General features: G+C 48.1%; 1 protein-coding gene across 1 annotated transcript in view; it reads right to left on the bottom strand.

The window, feature by feature from the left end:
- TBL1X (transducin beta like 1 X-linked) overlaps positions 1 to 14,389 on the bottom strand; it is a 259,944-nt gene that overhangs the window by 16,593 nt on the left and 228,962 nt on the right. Inside the window, 6 exon segments of the mRNA XM_033201595.1 lie at positions 5,234 to 5,245; positions 5,248 to 5,293; positions 9,250 to 9,347; positions 9,457 to 9,520; positions 10,426 to 10,567; positions 10,965 to 11,097. Of these exon segments, the coding sequence (XP_033057486.1) occupies positions 5,234 to 5,245; positions 5,248 to 5,293; positions 9,250 to 9,347; positions 9,457 to 9,520; positions 10,426 to 10,567; positions 10,965 to 11,097 (495 nt within the window).

Here is a 14,389-nt window from a genome sequence, read left to right on the forward strand (position 1 = left end):
CACTGTGTCTAGGGTAAAGAGAGGGTTAGCTTCTGCTAGGCTCTGGCCACCATGTCCTTACTGATCGACCAATATAGAAACTCGTATGTGTTTTTTGTTTTTTTCTTGGAGATCAAGTCTTGCTGTTGCCCAGGCTGGAGTGCAGTGGCACAATCACAGCTCACTGCAGGCTCAAACTCCTGGGCTCAAGCAGTCCTCCTGCCTTAGCCTCTTGAGTAGCTGGGACTATACATGTGTGCCACCACGCCCAGTTAATTTCTTTTTTTTTGAGACAGGATCTCGCTCTTGTCACCCAAGCTGGAGTGCAGTGGCACAGTCTTGGCTCATTGTACCCTCAATCTCCTGGGATCAGGTGATTCTCCCACCTCAGCCTCTCTAGTAGCTGGGACGACAGGTGCACGCCACCACTGAAAAATGCCCGGCTCATTTTTCAAAGATGTTTTTGGCAGAGATGAGGTTTTGGTGTATTGCCCTGGCTGGTCTCAAAATCCTGGGCTCAAGTGATTCTCCCACTTTGGCCTCCCAAAGTGCTGGGATTACAGGAATGAGCCAACACACCCAGCCACGTGTGTTTCTTAAAGCCAGGCAGCACTGAACTGAGAAGAATCCAACTTTCTCTGAATGCTAACCATCGATTGCCCCTGCCCTTCCTTGGTCTTAAAGAAGAGGTGCAACCTTCCATGTGTTTATCCTTCGTAAGCACAGGGCCCCCGTTCGCTTCCCCATCCGGTTGCCGCACCAGGCGGAAGGTGTGGGTGGGAGGACGCGGGTGTCAGCAGTGGTCTTTTCCACATCTGAGATCATCTCTCTTTTGTTCCATCCCCAGCAGCGTGTTTTGTGACAGCCCCACGCTTCTTGACGCATTTTCTTGGTTCTCGTTTACAACATCACCTCAGCTAAACAGCAAACTTCTGGTCCGGCCTCTGCACTTGGCGTGTGATTAATATACCTGGAAATGTGACAATCTGGCGAGCGGTCCAGGAGATGGCGACCAGCATCTGATGACTACTCCATCTAAAGCAAGCTGGTTCAACCTGCGGCCCAGGATGGCTTTGAATGTGGCCCAGCACAAATTTGTAAACTCTCTTAAAACATTAAGAGGTTTTTGTTTTTTTTTTTTTTAAGCTCATCAGCTATTGTTAGTGTTAGCGTATTTTATGTGTGGCCCAAGACAATTCTTCTTTCCATGTGGCCCAGGGAAGCCAAAAGATTGGACATTCGTGATCTAAAGAGAGGTTCCCCCCCCGCCTGCCACCATGCTCAGGTGGTTAGCCCCACTCTGAGTCAGCTCCTGCAGCCACGATGCTTGGCACCACGTGGGTGAATGGCCGGTAACAGGGCTGAGCTACGCTGGGGGGCTCTGTGCCCTCCCTCCCATGCATAGGCCAGTTTGGTTTAATAGCCCTCATTCTTCTGGGTCCAGCCAGACATCTTCTTTTTGAAATACGTAGAGTTTTACAGGAAGCTGCAAAGGTAACACAGAGAGGTCCCGTGTCTCCTTCACCCAGGTTCTCCTGAGGGTTACATTTTGCATAGCTGTAGCGTTGTATCAACCCTGGCAAGTTGACACTGGTGCAATTTGCCTGTAGAGTGCTGTCATTTTATCACGTGGGTAGATGTGTATCGCTGCAATTGAGACCAGAACTGTTCCGTCGCCACTAAGATCTCCCTCAGCTACTGTATCGGCACACGACCGCTCCTCACATGCTTCCTAAACTCCCACACCGCTGGTGGGTCCCAGGTTTCCATCATTTCATCATCATGAGAATGTTACATAAATGAAAGCACAGAGCATGCAACCTTTTGAGACTGGCTTTTGTCACTCAGCAAAATGCCCTTGAGATCTCTCCTGGCTGTGGTGCATCAACAGTTCATTCCTTTCCGCGGCTGTTTCACTGCACCATGAGGCTTTGAGCTAAGGCTTCCTGTTGCGGTGACTAAGGGCGCCCCCATGAGGTATCTGTGGGGAAAAGCTAGTGGGGCAAGGCAATGTCTCCTATCGCCCCATTAAACACCAAACCTGCCATAGCCACAGAAAGGCGCTCCTCACAGCTCTTCCCAGCTGCGTTTTACCTGGAAGAGCAAGCTTCTTTTTCTTCATGTTGAACGTTCTCTAACACACTGACTGACATGAAAAAGAGAGCAAGTAACGCCTGGATACATGTGACCTGCCGACGGGAACTGGGTCTACCTCATGGCCAGCCAGATTACAGGTGAGAAGCTCACGCAATTCAGAATAATGCGGTTTGTGGTCTTCCCGGGTCAGCTGGGTAGAAAACCCTTCCACAGGGCCCTGGGGACACTTTGGGAAAGATTATTTTCTGCTGAAATACTTTACAGATGAATTCTTAAGATACAAGTGTTAAAGGAACCTTATTGATGTTTACCTCAGGCATATTTTTCTCTGAAAAACAAGCCAGAGACATCCCCGCCTCACCCCGGGGTCTGCATGTCTGGTATTCTAGGGCTGTGAACCTGTCACGACATCCTTCCTGCCTACAAAGGTAGGTTTTGGCACATAAGCCAAACGTGACGGAACTCCATTGGGAAGGGCATTCTCACTAGCCACCTGCTTTGATTTGCAGCCTAGAGCACAGAATAGCAAGTGTCTGGCATGGAGATGACACACAGATCACAGGCTGTAGGTGGGGTTGCCAGGGCCGGGGGAAAGATGGAATGGGCAGAGGGTTTCCCTTTGGGGTGAAGAACACTTTCTGGAGGATCTAGTGCACATGCTACCTGCATTGGGAGCCTTTTGTCTCTAATATGCCCAGCGCCTTGATCAACAGTGTTCAATTAAAGCAACACCAGTAACACATTGCACTGGCAGCCCTGAGAGGTGTGTCTGCTGTGGGTCCCAAGCTGTGCAGGAGTGGCTCTCCCTCTCCAGGGCAGCAGAGCAGAAACAGTGTCCTCCCTGAGTCTCCCGCACTCTCTGGGCTGCCTGTATGAGGAGTCCCCGCTCAAGTACTGCATGGAAAATAACAGGCGTGGGTGCCTATGCATCTGACACAATCGTGCCTCAACAGGACCTCTGGTTCACGCTCTTGTTTCTTGCGGGACCCATGTCCCCTGCCTGGAGCCCTCCCCAGGCACCAATGAGCTGTTCTGTCTTGGACGGTCGTTGGGGTTAGCCCTCCCATTCAGAACATCATTTAAGCACCCCAAGCTGCCTGAGAAGAAAGACACTCGGATCTCCTCCCGGACAATGCCCCAGGGACAGCTGATAGAACAGTCAACTTTCGCCCCACATATTTAGGGATTCCTTCAAGATGGATCAGACATTTGCCCTTAAGGGAAGTGGCACGCACCCACTTCTGTCCATTTTAAGCCACTCTAAGGTCTTCCAGTAGTCTATTAGCTCTGCGGGTGGCCATCTGTGTTTGTTTTAAGAGGCCATGTCTAACATCAGGACTGAGTTACACAGAGGAGGGAGTTGGGAAAGAAAATGAAGAATCATTTTGGGAGACTGAGGTGGGCAGATCGCTTGAGGTCAGGAGTTTGAGACCAGCCTGGCCAACATGGAGAAACCCTGTCTCTACTAAAAATACAAAAATTAGCTGGGCATGGTGGCGCACACCTATAGTCCCAGCTACTCAGGAGGCTGAGGCAGGAGAATTGCTTGAGCATGGGACGCAGAGGCTGCAATGAGCTGAGAGTACACCACTGCATTTCAACCGGGTGACAGGTAAAACTGTCTCAAAACAAAAAACAAAAAACAAAAACCCACGAAGAATCAGGTGGGAATCTGGAAAATCGGAATCTCTACAGACCCCTGGGCTGCCGCATGTGGCCTGGCCTGGCTCCAGTGCACAAAGGGATGGAGTTGGGTCCAGAGCAGCAGCCACACATCGGCGTAGGAAGGCGCTACCGCCACAGGTCCGAGGCTGCTCTCCCTACAGAGGCTTGCTTTCAAGGCCGGCCCTTGGCTAGCAACTGAGAATTTAGATTTCTAGACAGTTCCCACCCTTCCCTAACAGACGCAAGTGGCTCACTCTGCTAACACTTGTTTGTGCAAACAGTGTGTTTATGCTGCACACCTGCTTTCCTTCTGGGGGGTCTGCAGTTTTGGCTTGTAGTAGGCACTGGGTGCTTACACTGCCAACCCCCAATAAAAACTCTGGGCACTGAGACTCTATGGAGCTTCCCTGGTATGCACTTCACAGGCATAGTTACACTTATTCCTGGAAGAACTCAGTGTGGCCTGTGAGAGTCCACTGGGAGAGGAGCCTTCGAAGCTCTGGATTTGGCCATGTGCACCGTTTCCCTTTGCTAATGTTGCACTCAATTCTTGTGCTGTTAGAAATCTTAGCTGTGAGTATGTTGAGTCCTGGGGGTCCTTGCAGCAAACCACCAATCCTGGGAGTGGTTTCGGGGAGCCCCCAAAACAGCATCCCTTTAGAACAGCAAGAGAAAGGAGCCTACACTGCTTCTGTGGCTGGCTCACTGCAGTGTTTCAGAGCTCTGAGCAGGTGGGTGCTGAGGTCATCTCTATCTTGCAAACCTTAAGAGCAATCAATGCTTGCCACAAAATGGGTCTCCTTCTGACCAGTGAGGCCTCCTGGGCTCCACACTCTGTGCATTCAGTTACTTTAAGGGGCATTTCAGGATCTCATTCTGTCACCTAGGCTGGAATGCAGTGGTGCAATCACAGCTCACTGCAACCTTGATTTCCTGGCTCAAGCAATCCTCCTGCCTCAGCCTCCTGGGTAGCTAAAACTACAGGCGTGTACAACACCTGACTAATGTTTTATATTTTTTGTAGAAACGGGGTCTTGCTTTGTTGCCCAGGCTGGTCTAGAACTCCTGGGCTCAAGTGATCCTCCTGTCTCAGCCTCCCGAAGTGCTGGAATTACAGGCATCAGCCATAGTGCCAAGCCTAACTTTGGATTCTTATTAGTTTTTAAGACAGGGTCTGGCTCTGTTGCCCAGGATGGAGTGCAGTGGCGCAATCTTGGCTCACCACAAACTCCATCTCCTGGGCTCAAGACATCCTCCTAACTCAACCTCCTGAGTAGCTGGGACTACAGGTGTGGACCACCGTGCCTGGCTAATTATTGTATTTTTTGTAGTGATGGGTTTCGCCATGTTGCCCAGGCTGCTCTTGAACTCCTGAGCTCATATAATCCACCTGCTTCGGCTTCCCAAAGTGCTGGGATTACAAGTGTAAGCCACTGGGCTCAACCTGAATTATTATTTTTGAATTACAAAAAAAAACAAACAAAAAACTCACCCGAATGAAAAGAAACTGCTGTTTGGCTTCTCCTGTGTGGGCATCCCAAATTATCGTTGTCTGTGCTCGGCAAACAAAGGAAAAAGTTAGTAACTATTTTCGCAGTTTTCTCTGGAAACATTTATCATACAAGAAAAGACAGCGAGCCCTTCTCCTTATAAACCCGCACTGTCCGATAGAGATAGAGAGTGAGCCTTATGGGCTAGTTTCAATTTTCTAGGATCCACATTAAGAAGAAAGAAACTGGTAAAATTCATTAGCAATCTATTATATTTAACTCCAGTATTCCCCTAAATATTACCATTTCAACATGTAATCAGTATCAAAGCCTTGCTGGGATATTTGCCTTCTTTTTCTCCCATACCACATCATTAAAATACAGCATGTTTCAAACTTAGCAATCTGGATAGCCATGCTTGATGAACCCATCAGCCACATATGCTGGCATCTCCCTTAACTCATTTATGCCTGAGGTTGCAATTTTTTGAATTCTTGCAATCAGACCTTGGCAATGACCCTGAGCAGTAGGCTATAAATAACTCCCACATGCTTAGCATTCCGATAATGGAACACTAGGCATAAAAGGGTTTAAGGACAGAGCATCCCTAACCAATAGGTGCAAGAACTACCAAAATTGGTAGGAATTCCTGCTCATCCCCAAATGTCAAAAACTGTTGAAAAACCTGGAACAAAGCAACTCTAAAGATCTTTGTGGCATTTTTCCAAGTGAAGGGCTGCAGAAACAAGCATTTCTAAAAATGCCTCTGCCCATCCCTCCATGAACCGGGGACACTAGACATGGCAGAGCCATTGGCTTGCACTGGGGCCAGGCACCAATGTATTGGTCTAACAGTAAGTAGAAAGGTGAGTTCTCCCTTGGAAAACAAAGGAAATCATGAATTTTTATTAATTTACTGATGCTAGGAAGATACTTTGAAAACCAGCTCAATGAATAGAGCACTGGAGTTACATCTTCATCAACTGGAATTTTCAACTTAATTGGAAACTTTACACCTCTCTGTTAGTGACACTCAGTCAAGATTTTGCTTTAAGAAGAAAGAGTTCTATTTTGTGTTGACTGTGGACATTTTCAGAGGAAAGCAAGCAGTGAGTGTCTTTGAAACTCGGTACTCCTGGGTTTTGGATCAGTTCTAGACCAATTCACATTTCTTTGTTGGGGTGTAACTCTTCTTCATTTAGCCACGCAAAAACAAATCTAACACTGCAGAGAATATATAAACTCTTTCACAGTTCTGATACCATTTCACATATTACATCAATGACTGGGTCTCTTATAGTTGATGTTTATGTTAAATATACATTGGACAAAAGAAAACAGTTATGCAAACATCTGAAGAATGTGACATACATTTTAGTCACTCTGTGTTGGTCAGCACCAGCATCCCCTAAGTTACATTTTCTCCCCGAGTGTTATGTACAAGGACATTATTTTCACTCTTGCTGTGGTTGACTAAGTAATGATAGTGGATCGCACCCAGCCCAAGAGACTAACATAATTCCACATATGCATTTTCACTGATCACATAGTCCATCACCTGGTGGAGTTAAGACTGAAAATCAGTGAGAAAAACAATCACGAATGTTAACAGTCTCCAGGTAGAAGGAGACCGGCTATTTAACAAACAGAATTTTTGTTAAATTAGAATTCTACGGAAGTTAAAGGGCAGTAGTTACCGGTGACCAGGGCCTGAGTTCCCATCCCTCTGCACTCTGCACCAGCTGTGTGTCCCTAGGCAAATCAATAACCCTCTCTGGGCCTCCAGTTCGTCCTCTATAGAATGGGAGCGATCCTACTTGTGCCTGCCTCCTATCTTGGCAGTACTGGATGGGTTAACACACGCAGTAGTGAAGTGCTTGATAAAGAAAAATGCTGTCATTTTCATGAGTTATTTTAATAACTCAAGCAGCAATTACTGAGAGCCTACTGAATGCACAGCAAAGTGCTGCATATGCATGTTACTTGAATTAGAACATCTTGGCAAAAATCCGATAGTAGCTACATAAGAACGTTTATGTGTCAACCACAGCAACTCAGCTTTTAAAATATCATAAACCAGGCTACCAAGTCTGAAAGAAAGGTTTCTTGGCTTAAAAGAGAGAGAGCAATTATGAATGAATGATTTGTTGACCTAGTTATACCCTAGTGCAGGACTTTGCAAACTTTTTCTGTTAAGGGCCAGGTAGTAGGAATTTCAGGCTTTGAGGGCCATCCGGTCTCCCTTGCAACTGCTCATCTCTGCCACTGTAGCATGAAAGCAAACAAGGAGAAGTCTCAACAAAGGGGTGTGGTTGTGTCCCAATACAACTTTATTCAAATTAAAAAATCAGGTGAGGAGCCAGGCTTGGCCTGTGTGGGCCACAGTTTGCCAAATGCAATTATTTAATTTAGCAATTTCTCCAAAAGTGGGATGATGTTCAGAGGTCAAGTCTATCATTTTATTTATTTGTTTATTTGAGACAAAGTTTTGCTCTTCTTGCCCAGGCTGGAGTGCAATGGCACGATTTTGGCTCACCGCAACCTCCACATCCCGGGTTCAAATGATTCTCCTGCCTCAGCCTCCTGAGTAGCTGGGATTACAGGCGTGCACCACCACACCCGACTAATTTTGTATTTTTAGTAGAGATGGGGTTTCTCCATGTTGGTCAGGCTGGTCTCGAACTCCTGACCTCAGGTGATCTGCCTGCCTTGGCCTCCCAAAGTGCTGGGATTACAGGCATGAGCCACCGCGCCCAGCCAAGTCTATCATTTTATAATAACTTTCATAACTAGAAAGACTAGAAAGCTCTGACTTAGTAAGGTGTTTTGTTTTGTTTTGTTTTTGAGACAGAGTGTCACTCTTCTTCCAGATCCAGGCTGGAGTGCAGAGATGCAATCTCGGCTCACTGCAACCTCCTCTGCCTCCCTGGTTCAAGAGATTCTCGTGCCTCAGTCTCCAAGTGTCTGGGATTACAGGTGCCTGACACCATGCCCGGCTAAGTTTTGCATTTTTAGTAGAGGCTGGGTTTCACCATGTTGGCCAGGCTGGTCTCGAACTTCAAGACTTAGTAAGTTTTCAAGTTATCCTGAAATCATCACAAAATGCAAAGATTTGTGGAGGCCCGAGCATCCAGTATTCAGGCAATGTTTCCATTTGTTGTAGAAACACAAATTGATGTGAAAACACATCTTTTTTTTTTTTTTTTCAATTCTAGATAATGTGCTTCTTTTCCAAAGCCATGACTTAGAATTCCTGCTGAGTCTCGGGAACGCACAACTGTTCCACGAAGGCTGTCTGGAGTCATGACTCCAGCCAGCCCTGTCGCTGGACAAGTGAGGGAAGTGAAATGCATAGAGGCTGAGGTTTCTGGCTGAATCAGACTCAGGCCCGGGATGAAGTCTGCATCTCCTTACTCTTTGTCCTTGGGTTTCCCACCCCATGGATGGCTTTTAAATGCACCTGGAGTTAACGCCACCGTGTCTCCCTGCAGCCCTGTGCAGGTGCAGAGCAAGCCAGTTCTAAACTGACTCTGTGGGCCATTGGGAGAGTGTGCCCTTGTAGCCAGGTTGCTTGACTGCTGCTCAGAGAAATCTGCAGTCTATGGTGGGAAGCAGCAGTTTATCAAACGAGGAAAGCCGAAGCCTGAAGAACACACACAGCCTGTGCCACTCGCCCCTCGGTGGGTGAAAGTTCACGCGGGCCACACCGCATACCACGTGGCTCCTTCCGGCAACCGACAAATGCAATGTGGAGATTTCCCTCTCTACCACCGAACCATGTACCTCAAATAAAAGGAAGCTTTGCACAAGGGTCTGCAGGACAGAATATATTAAGAGATGATGTGTTACAAATTAACAGAAAGATCAAAACCACAAAAACAAAGCCTAAACAAATCCTTTTCGTTTCTTAAGGGGAAGTACAAAGCCTAAGAGGTCCAAGAAACCACGATGTTATTTTGAGATTAAAAATATATAACCACCTGTAGATCAAAGGGATGTATTTTAAGCTAATACTCACTTTGTCTACACCAGCACTCAAAATGTAATTCCCCTTTCTGTTCCATTTCAAGGCAAAGATGGGGCCTTTATGTTGGCCTAAGGTGCTGGCCAGGTTACCTGTTAGTAAAAAGAAACATGTTGACTTCAATGTCACAGTCTGTTCACTCAAGGGTTAAGTTCGGCAACTCCTCTTACCCGACCTCAGCACGAGGGACACAGAACTCACCATCTTCCGTCCATATTCTTGCAAAACCGTCATATGAACCTGTAGCCAAGAGTGTTCCATTGGTCTGAGGGCCAGAAAGAAACAGAAACACAAAAACCACTTAGGAGTGGCAGCAACAAAGCAGCTCAAAGAGCCTCTCCCAGGATCCCGCTACACTGGAACCATTTGCCACTGTGTGTTCTTTAATGACAGAATTAAAAATATCATGCTGAAAGTTATCGTGAAACTTTGTAGAAAATAAAAAGCAGCCAAACTGTGTGCATCCCATGTGTCAATGCATAGAATACCTGGTGCTGAAATCCCAAGGTGGAGAGTCACCTTTCCTGGGCTGCACATCGTATCTCTCCAGGAGAACTACCTCGGGGCTCCCAGCCTACCTTCCCGCCACGAGGTCACAGGCTCGTTTTGCTACGGCATGCTCACATGCAAAGATACGGCTACCGAACACACAGCTCGCTGCCTGCCAAATGCAGTCTTGTTAATACCTCTTAGAAGCCAAGACTGGCGGGGGGCAGAGGCTCATGCCTGTAATCCCAGCACTTTGGGAGGCCGAGGCAGGAGGATCACATTGGGTCAGGAGTACGAGAGCAGCCTGGCTGACACGGTGAAAACCCCATCCCCACCAAAAATACAAAAATTAGCCAGGTGTGGTGACGCGAGCCTGTTAACCCCAGCTATTTGGGAAGCTGAGGCAAGAGAATTGCTTGAACCCAGGAGGCAGAAGTTGCAGTGAGCTGAGATCACACCACTGCATTCCAGTCTGGGCAACAGAGCAAGACTCTGTCAAAAAAAGAAAGCCTACACAAAAAAAGAAGCCAAGAGCACCTCTCTGGCAGCCCATTAGAGTGGGGCTGAGCACACGGGACCACCTGCCTCCTATGCCTGCATGAGCTCCATCGCTGCAGTCCTCCCCTGGGGGCTGGCTGATTTTACCAATCTCAAAGTGCCCAGGGGGTGGAAGATGCTTACATTCCAGTCCAGGGAGGTGACATCTTTGTTACTTGGGACGTCGTGGCCCCCTTCTCGTATACAGTGCCTCAACACGAGCTGGGTGGAGCCTCCGCTGCTATTCTCATTCAGGTTCCATATCCTTGCAGTTGAGTCTCCGGATCTGCAGAAGAAAAACACAGGAGCCTCTGGCGTTTGGTTCAAACGGGTAAGAAGCTCTCCACAGCTTACTCCCTGGCCAGATGGCACTGTCGGCACGTGCTCTTCTGTCTTTTTCATACCTCTGGATCCCTGTTTCCCTCCTTGCCATCTCTGCATTTGGTCATTTTAAATGCTGTTGTGTTCCTCATCACCACAAGAAGAAAATGACTTGGAACTACGCTTCTCCACAATATGAGACACGTAGAGAAGTGGCTCACAGAGCCACCCATTCCTCGGTCTGCCCACACTGGGGTAAGAAGTGGAGTGTGTGTTCCTTAAGGCAGAACTCCAGAGAAGGGCAAGCAGCCCGCATCTCCCATCTCCCCAACTTTGGAGCGCCCCCATCCTGACATCCTTACCCGGAAGCTAGCAAATCACTGACAGGATTCCAGGCACAAATGAACACCTCGGACTCATGGCCCCGAAGGACTGTGGCTTTGCTGGATGGAATCTCAACCTCTCCATCTACTTCCATTGGCTTTGCGTGATTATCTGTTACAGGAAACACAAAGAGACAAATGGCTTACCAATACAAGAGAGACACCCTTAAAGGGCGCTTTTGTTTCCAGAAATATTTGTTTTTATGTACTAAGTAATACTACTTCTGATGATCCCCTTTCTTCTCTTTTTTTTTTTGAGATGGAATCTTGCTCTGTCGCCCAGGCTGGAGTGCAGTGGCGCAATCTCGGCTCACTGCAACCTCCACCTCCCAGGTTCAAGCAATTCTCATGCCTCAGCCTCTCAAGCAGCTGAGATGACAGGCATGTGCCACCACACCTGGCTAATTTTTGTATTTTTAGTAGAGGCGGGGTTTCACCATGTTGCCAGGGTTGGTCTCAAACTCCTGGCCTCAAGTGATCCACCTACCCCAGTCTCCCAAAATGCTGGAATTACAGGCGTGAGCCACCGCGCCTAGCCTACCTCTGATGATTCTAAAGAAATCGTCGTTTTAGTGCAATTTAGTAAATATTTTAGGTTTCTTTATATTTTGACAGTCTCTAAATTTCACTGAGGAATAAAAACAATTTGCTAAGTGCAGTGGCTCACACCTAAAATCCCAGTGTCTCAGGAGGCTGAGGAGGGAGGATTGCTTGAGACCAGGAGTTCAACAGCAGCCTGGGCAACAAAACAAACAAACAAACAAACAAACAAAACCAACCAAGAAATTAGCCAGGCACGGTGGTACACACCTGTAGTCCCAGCTACTCAGGAGGCTGAGGTGGGAGTATCCCTTGAGCCCAAGAGGTTGAGGCTGTGTGAGCTATGACTGTGCCACTGCACACCAGCCTGGGTGATAGTTACTCTTTATAACTGAGGCCAGCTAACTACAGCCCATGATCCAAACCTAGTCCCTGGCTGCTTCTGCATAAATAAAGTGTGACTGGCACACAGCCGCTCCACATGTTTGCAAATTGCCTATGGCTACTGTTATGGGCCAAACTATGTCCCCCTAAAATTCCTATCTTGAAGCCCCAATTTCCAGGACCTCAGAATGTGGCTGTATTTGGAGATAGGGCTTTCGAAAAGGTGAGCAGGGTAAAAGGAGGTCCCAGGGGTGAGTCCTAACCCAATGGGACTGGTGTCCTTATGAGAAGAGGAGATGAGGACACAGACACAGCCAGGGGAACGAGCACGTGAAGACGTGGAGAGAAGACGGTGTCTACACGCCAAGGAGAGAGGCCTTGTGAAGTAGCCAGCCCTGCCCACACCTTGATCTCAGTCCTCCAGCCTCCAGAACTGTGACAGCAAATTCTTAAACTGCCTGGCATGTGGCCTTTTGTTATGGCAGCCTGAGCTGACTCTCACAGCGGCTTCTGCACTATGACAGACTTCAGCAGCCGTGACACAGACTGCATGACCCTCAAAGCCTGGGACATTTACTGTCTGTCCCTGTAAAGGAAGTTTGCTAGCCCCTGGTTTATACTCCTGAGAAAGCAGCAATATAGCCTGATCATCAAACAATTAGCTATGGTTAACAGTTTCACAATACGGAGAAATGGTGAGGAATTGAGCATGCTTCGTCATATGTCTTTCATAAAGGTGCTTTGGTAGAAAACCTGGGAAACAGAAGCAATGTGATCTTAGACCTGTCACTAAGTAAGGAGTGCTGTTTATGTAAAAAATAAAATGCTTGGTGGTCCTGCTTGGCTCGAGAAGCCTGATACAAAAGATTCAAACAACAGGCCGGGCGCGGTGGCTCAAGCCTGTAATCCCAGCACTTTGGGAGGCCGAGACGGGCGGATCACGAGGTCAGGAGATCGAGACCATCCTGGCTAATACGGTGAAACCCCGTCTCTACTAAAAAATACAAAAAACGAGCCGGGCGACGAGGCGGGCGCCTGTAGTCCCAGCTACTCGGGAGGCTGAGACAGGAGAATGGCGTGAACCCGGGAGGCGGAGCTTGCAGTGAGCTGAGAGCCGGCCACTGCACTCCAGCCGGGCGACAGAGCAAGACTCCATCTCAAAAAAAAAAAAAAAGATTCAAACAACAATGGGACTCTTCAATGTTGGTGTTTCTTCCATGCTCTTAAAGTGCCATCTGGCTGGAAGAGAGGAAAAACATCTTTCTGTGTGTGGCAGATCCACTGTCCCTGGCAATGGCAAGAGGGAAACTGGCAACTTAGCCAGCCACGCAGTGGCTGGGGGCCTGGTAACTCCAGGCAGGCGTGGCAGCCAGTATTTTCACTCTTATCAAAATGTGGCCTTCCAACGCTCCTGTCTCCACAGATTGGGCTGTGGGTCAGGCACGAGATGTGGGGTATGAGAAGGGGGTTGGGGTGGCTGTTCCAAAATTTCAACCAGGGTGAACTGGTCACATGCACCGAGGAGGGGGGCCAGACTCTTCTTTTCCTGCCCCACAATTGTGGGACCTTATCAATAAAAGGCTGGTGAGAGGTTTTTTTCCTTTTACCTGAGGCAGGTGGCCTTTCCGTCACCCTATTGCACTAGAAACGTTATTAACAATCTGGGAACCTTCCATTAAATGCTGGATCTTATTCTCCAGGGAATTTGTTAGCTGGTGCCTGTGGATGGTAACTTGTCACAGGGCTTGGCTTGGGCTGCAGCCTCATCAGAGGCATCTGGCTGGCTCTCTACACACCAGGAAGTTGTGGAGCCAAGACGTACCAGGTTTAAGACACCAACATCATAGATAGATTTCAAATAAGGAGGAACACACACACATACACTACACCATGCACAGGCACGTACGCATGCACACACATGCACGCATGCACACACACACGCATGCACACACACACGCATGCACACACACACGCACATGCACATACACAATACCATGCACAGGTACAGGTGCGTGCGCACACACACACGCACACGCGCGCACACACACGCACACGCACACACAGGCACAGGCATATACACGATATACACGTGCAGATATACACATGTACAACATACATATGCACACATGCATACTCACACATGCGAGTACACACACACACAGTGCACCATACATGGTGCATATGCTCGCTCTGAACTTGCACCCTTAAGTGGCGTCCCTACGGGTGTATAGAGCAGTAGGTCTAAGTGGAGCAAGTTTTCTGAGTAGAAATTTGGGCTCTCTGTCTGACTTGCCACATACTCATGGGCAATCACCTAACAGGGACTGATGTCCTGGGGTTTTGCAGAGACCAAATAAGCTAGCCAGGCATGGTGTAATCCCAGCACTTTGGGAGGCCGAGACGGGCGGATCATGAGGTCAGGAGATCGAGACCATCCTGGCTAACACGGTGAAACCCCGTCTCTACTAAAAAAAAACACA

Source organism: Trachypithecus francoisi, unplaced genomic scaffold (genome assembly GCF_009764315.1).
Source record: "Trachypithecus francoisi isolate TF-2019V2 unplaced genomic scaffold, Tfra_2.0 Lachesis_group6, whole genome shotgun sequence".
In the NCBI taxonomy this organism is placed as follows: domain Eukaryota; kingdom Metazoa; phylum Chordata; class Mammalia; order Primates; family Cercopithecidae; genus Trachypithecus; species Trachypithecus francoisi.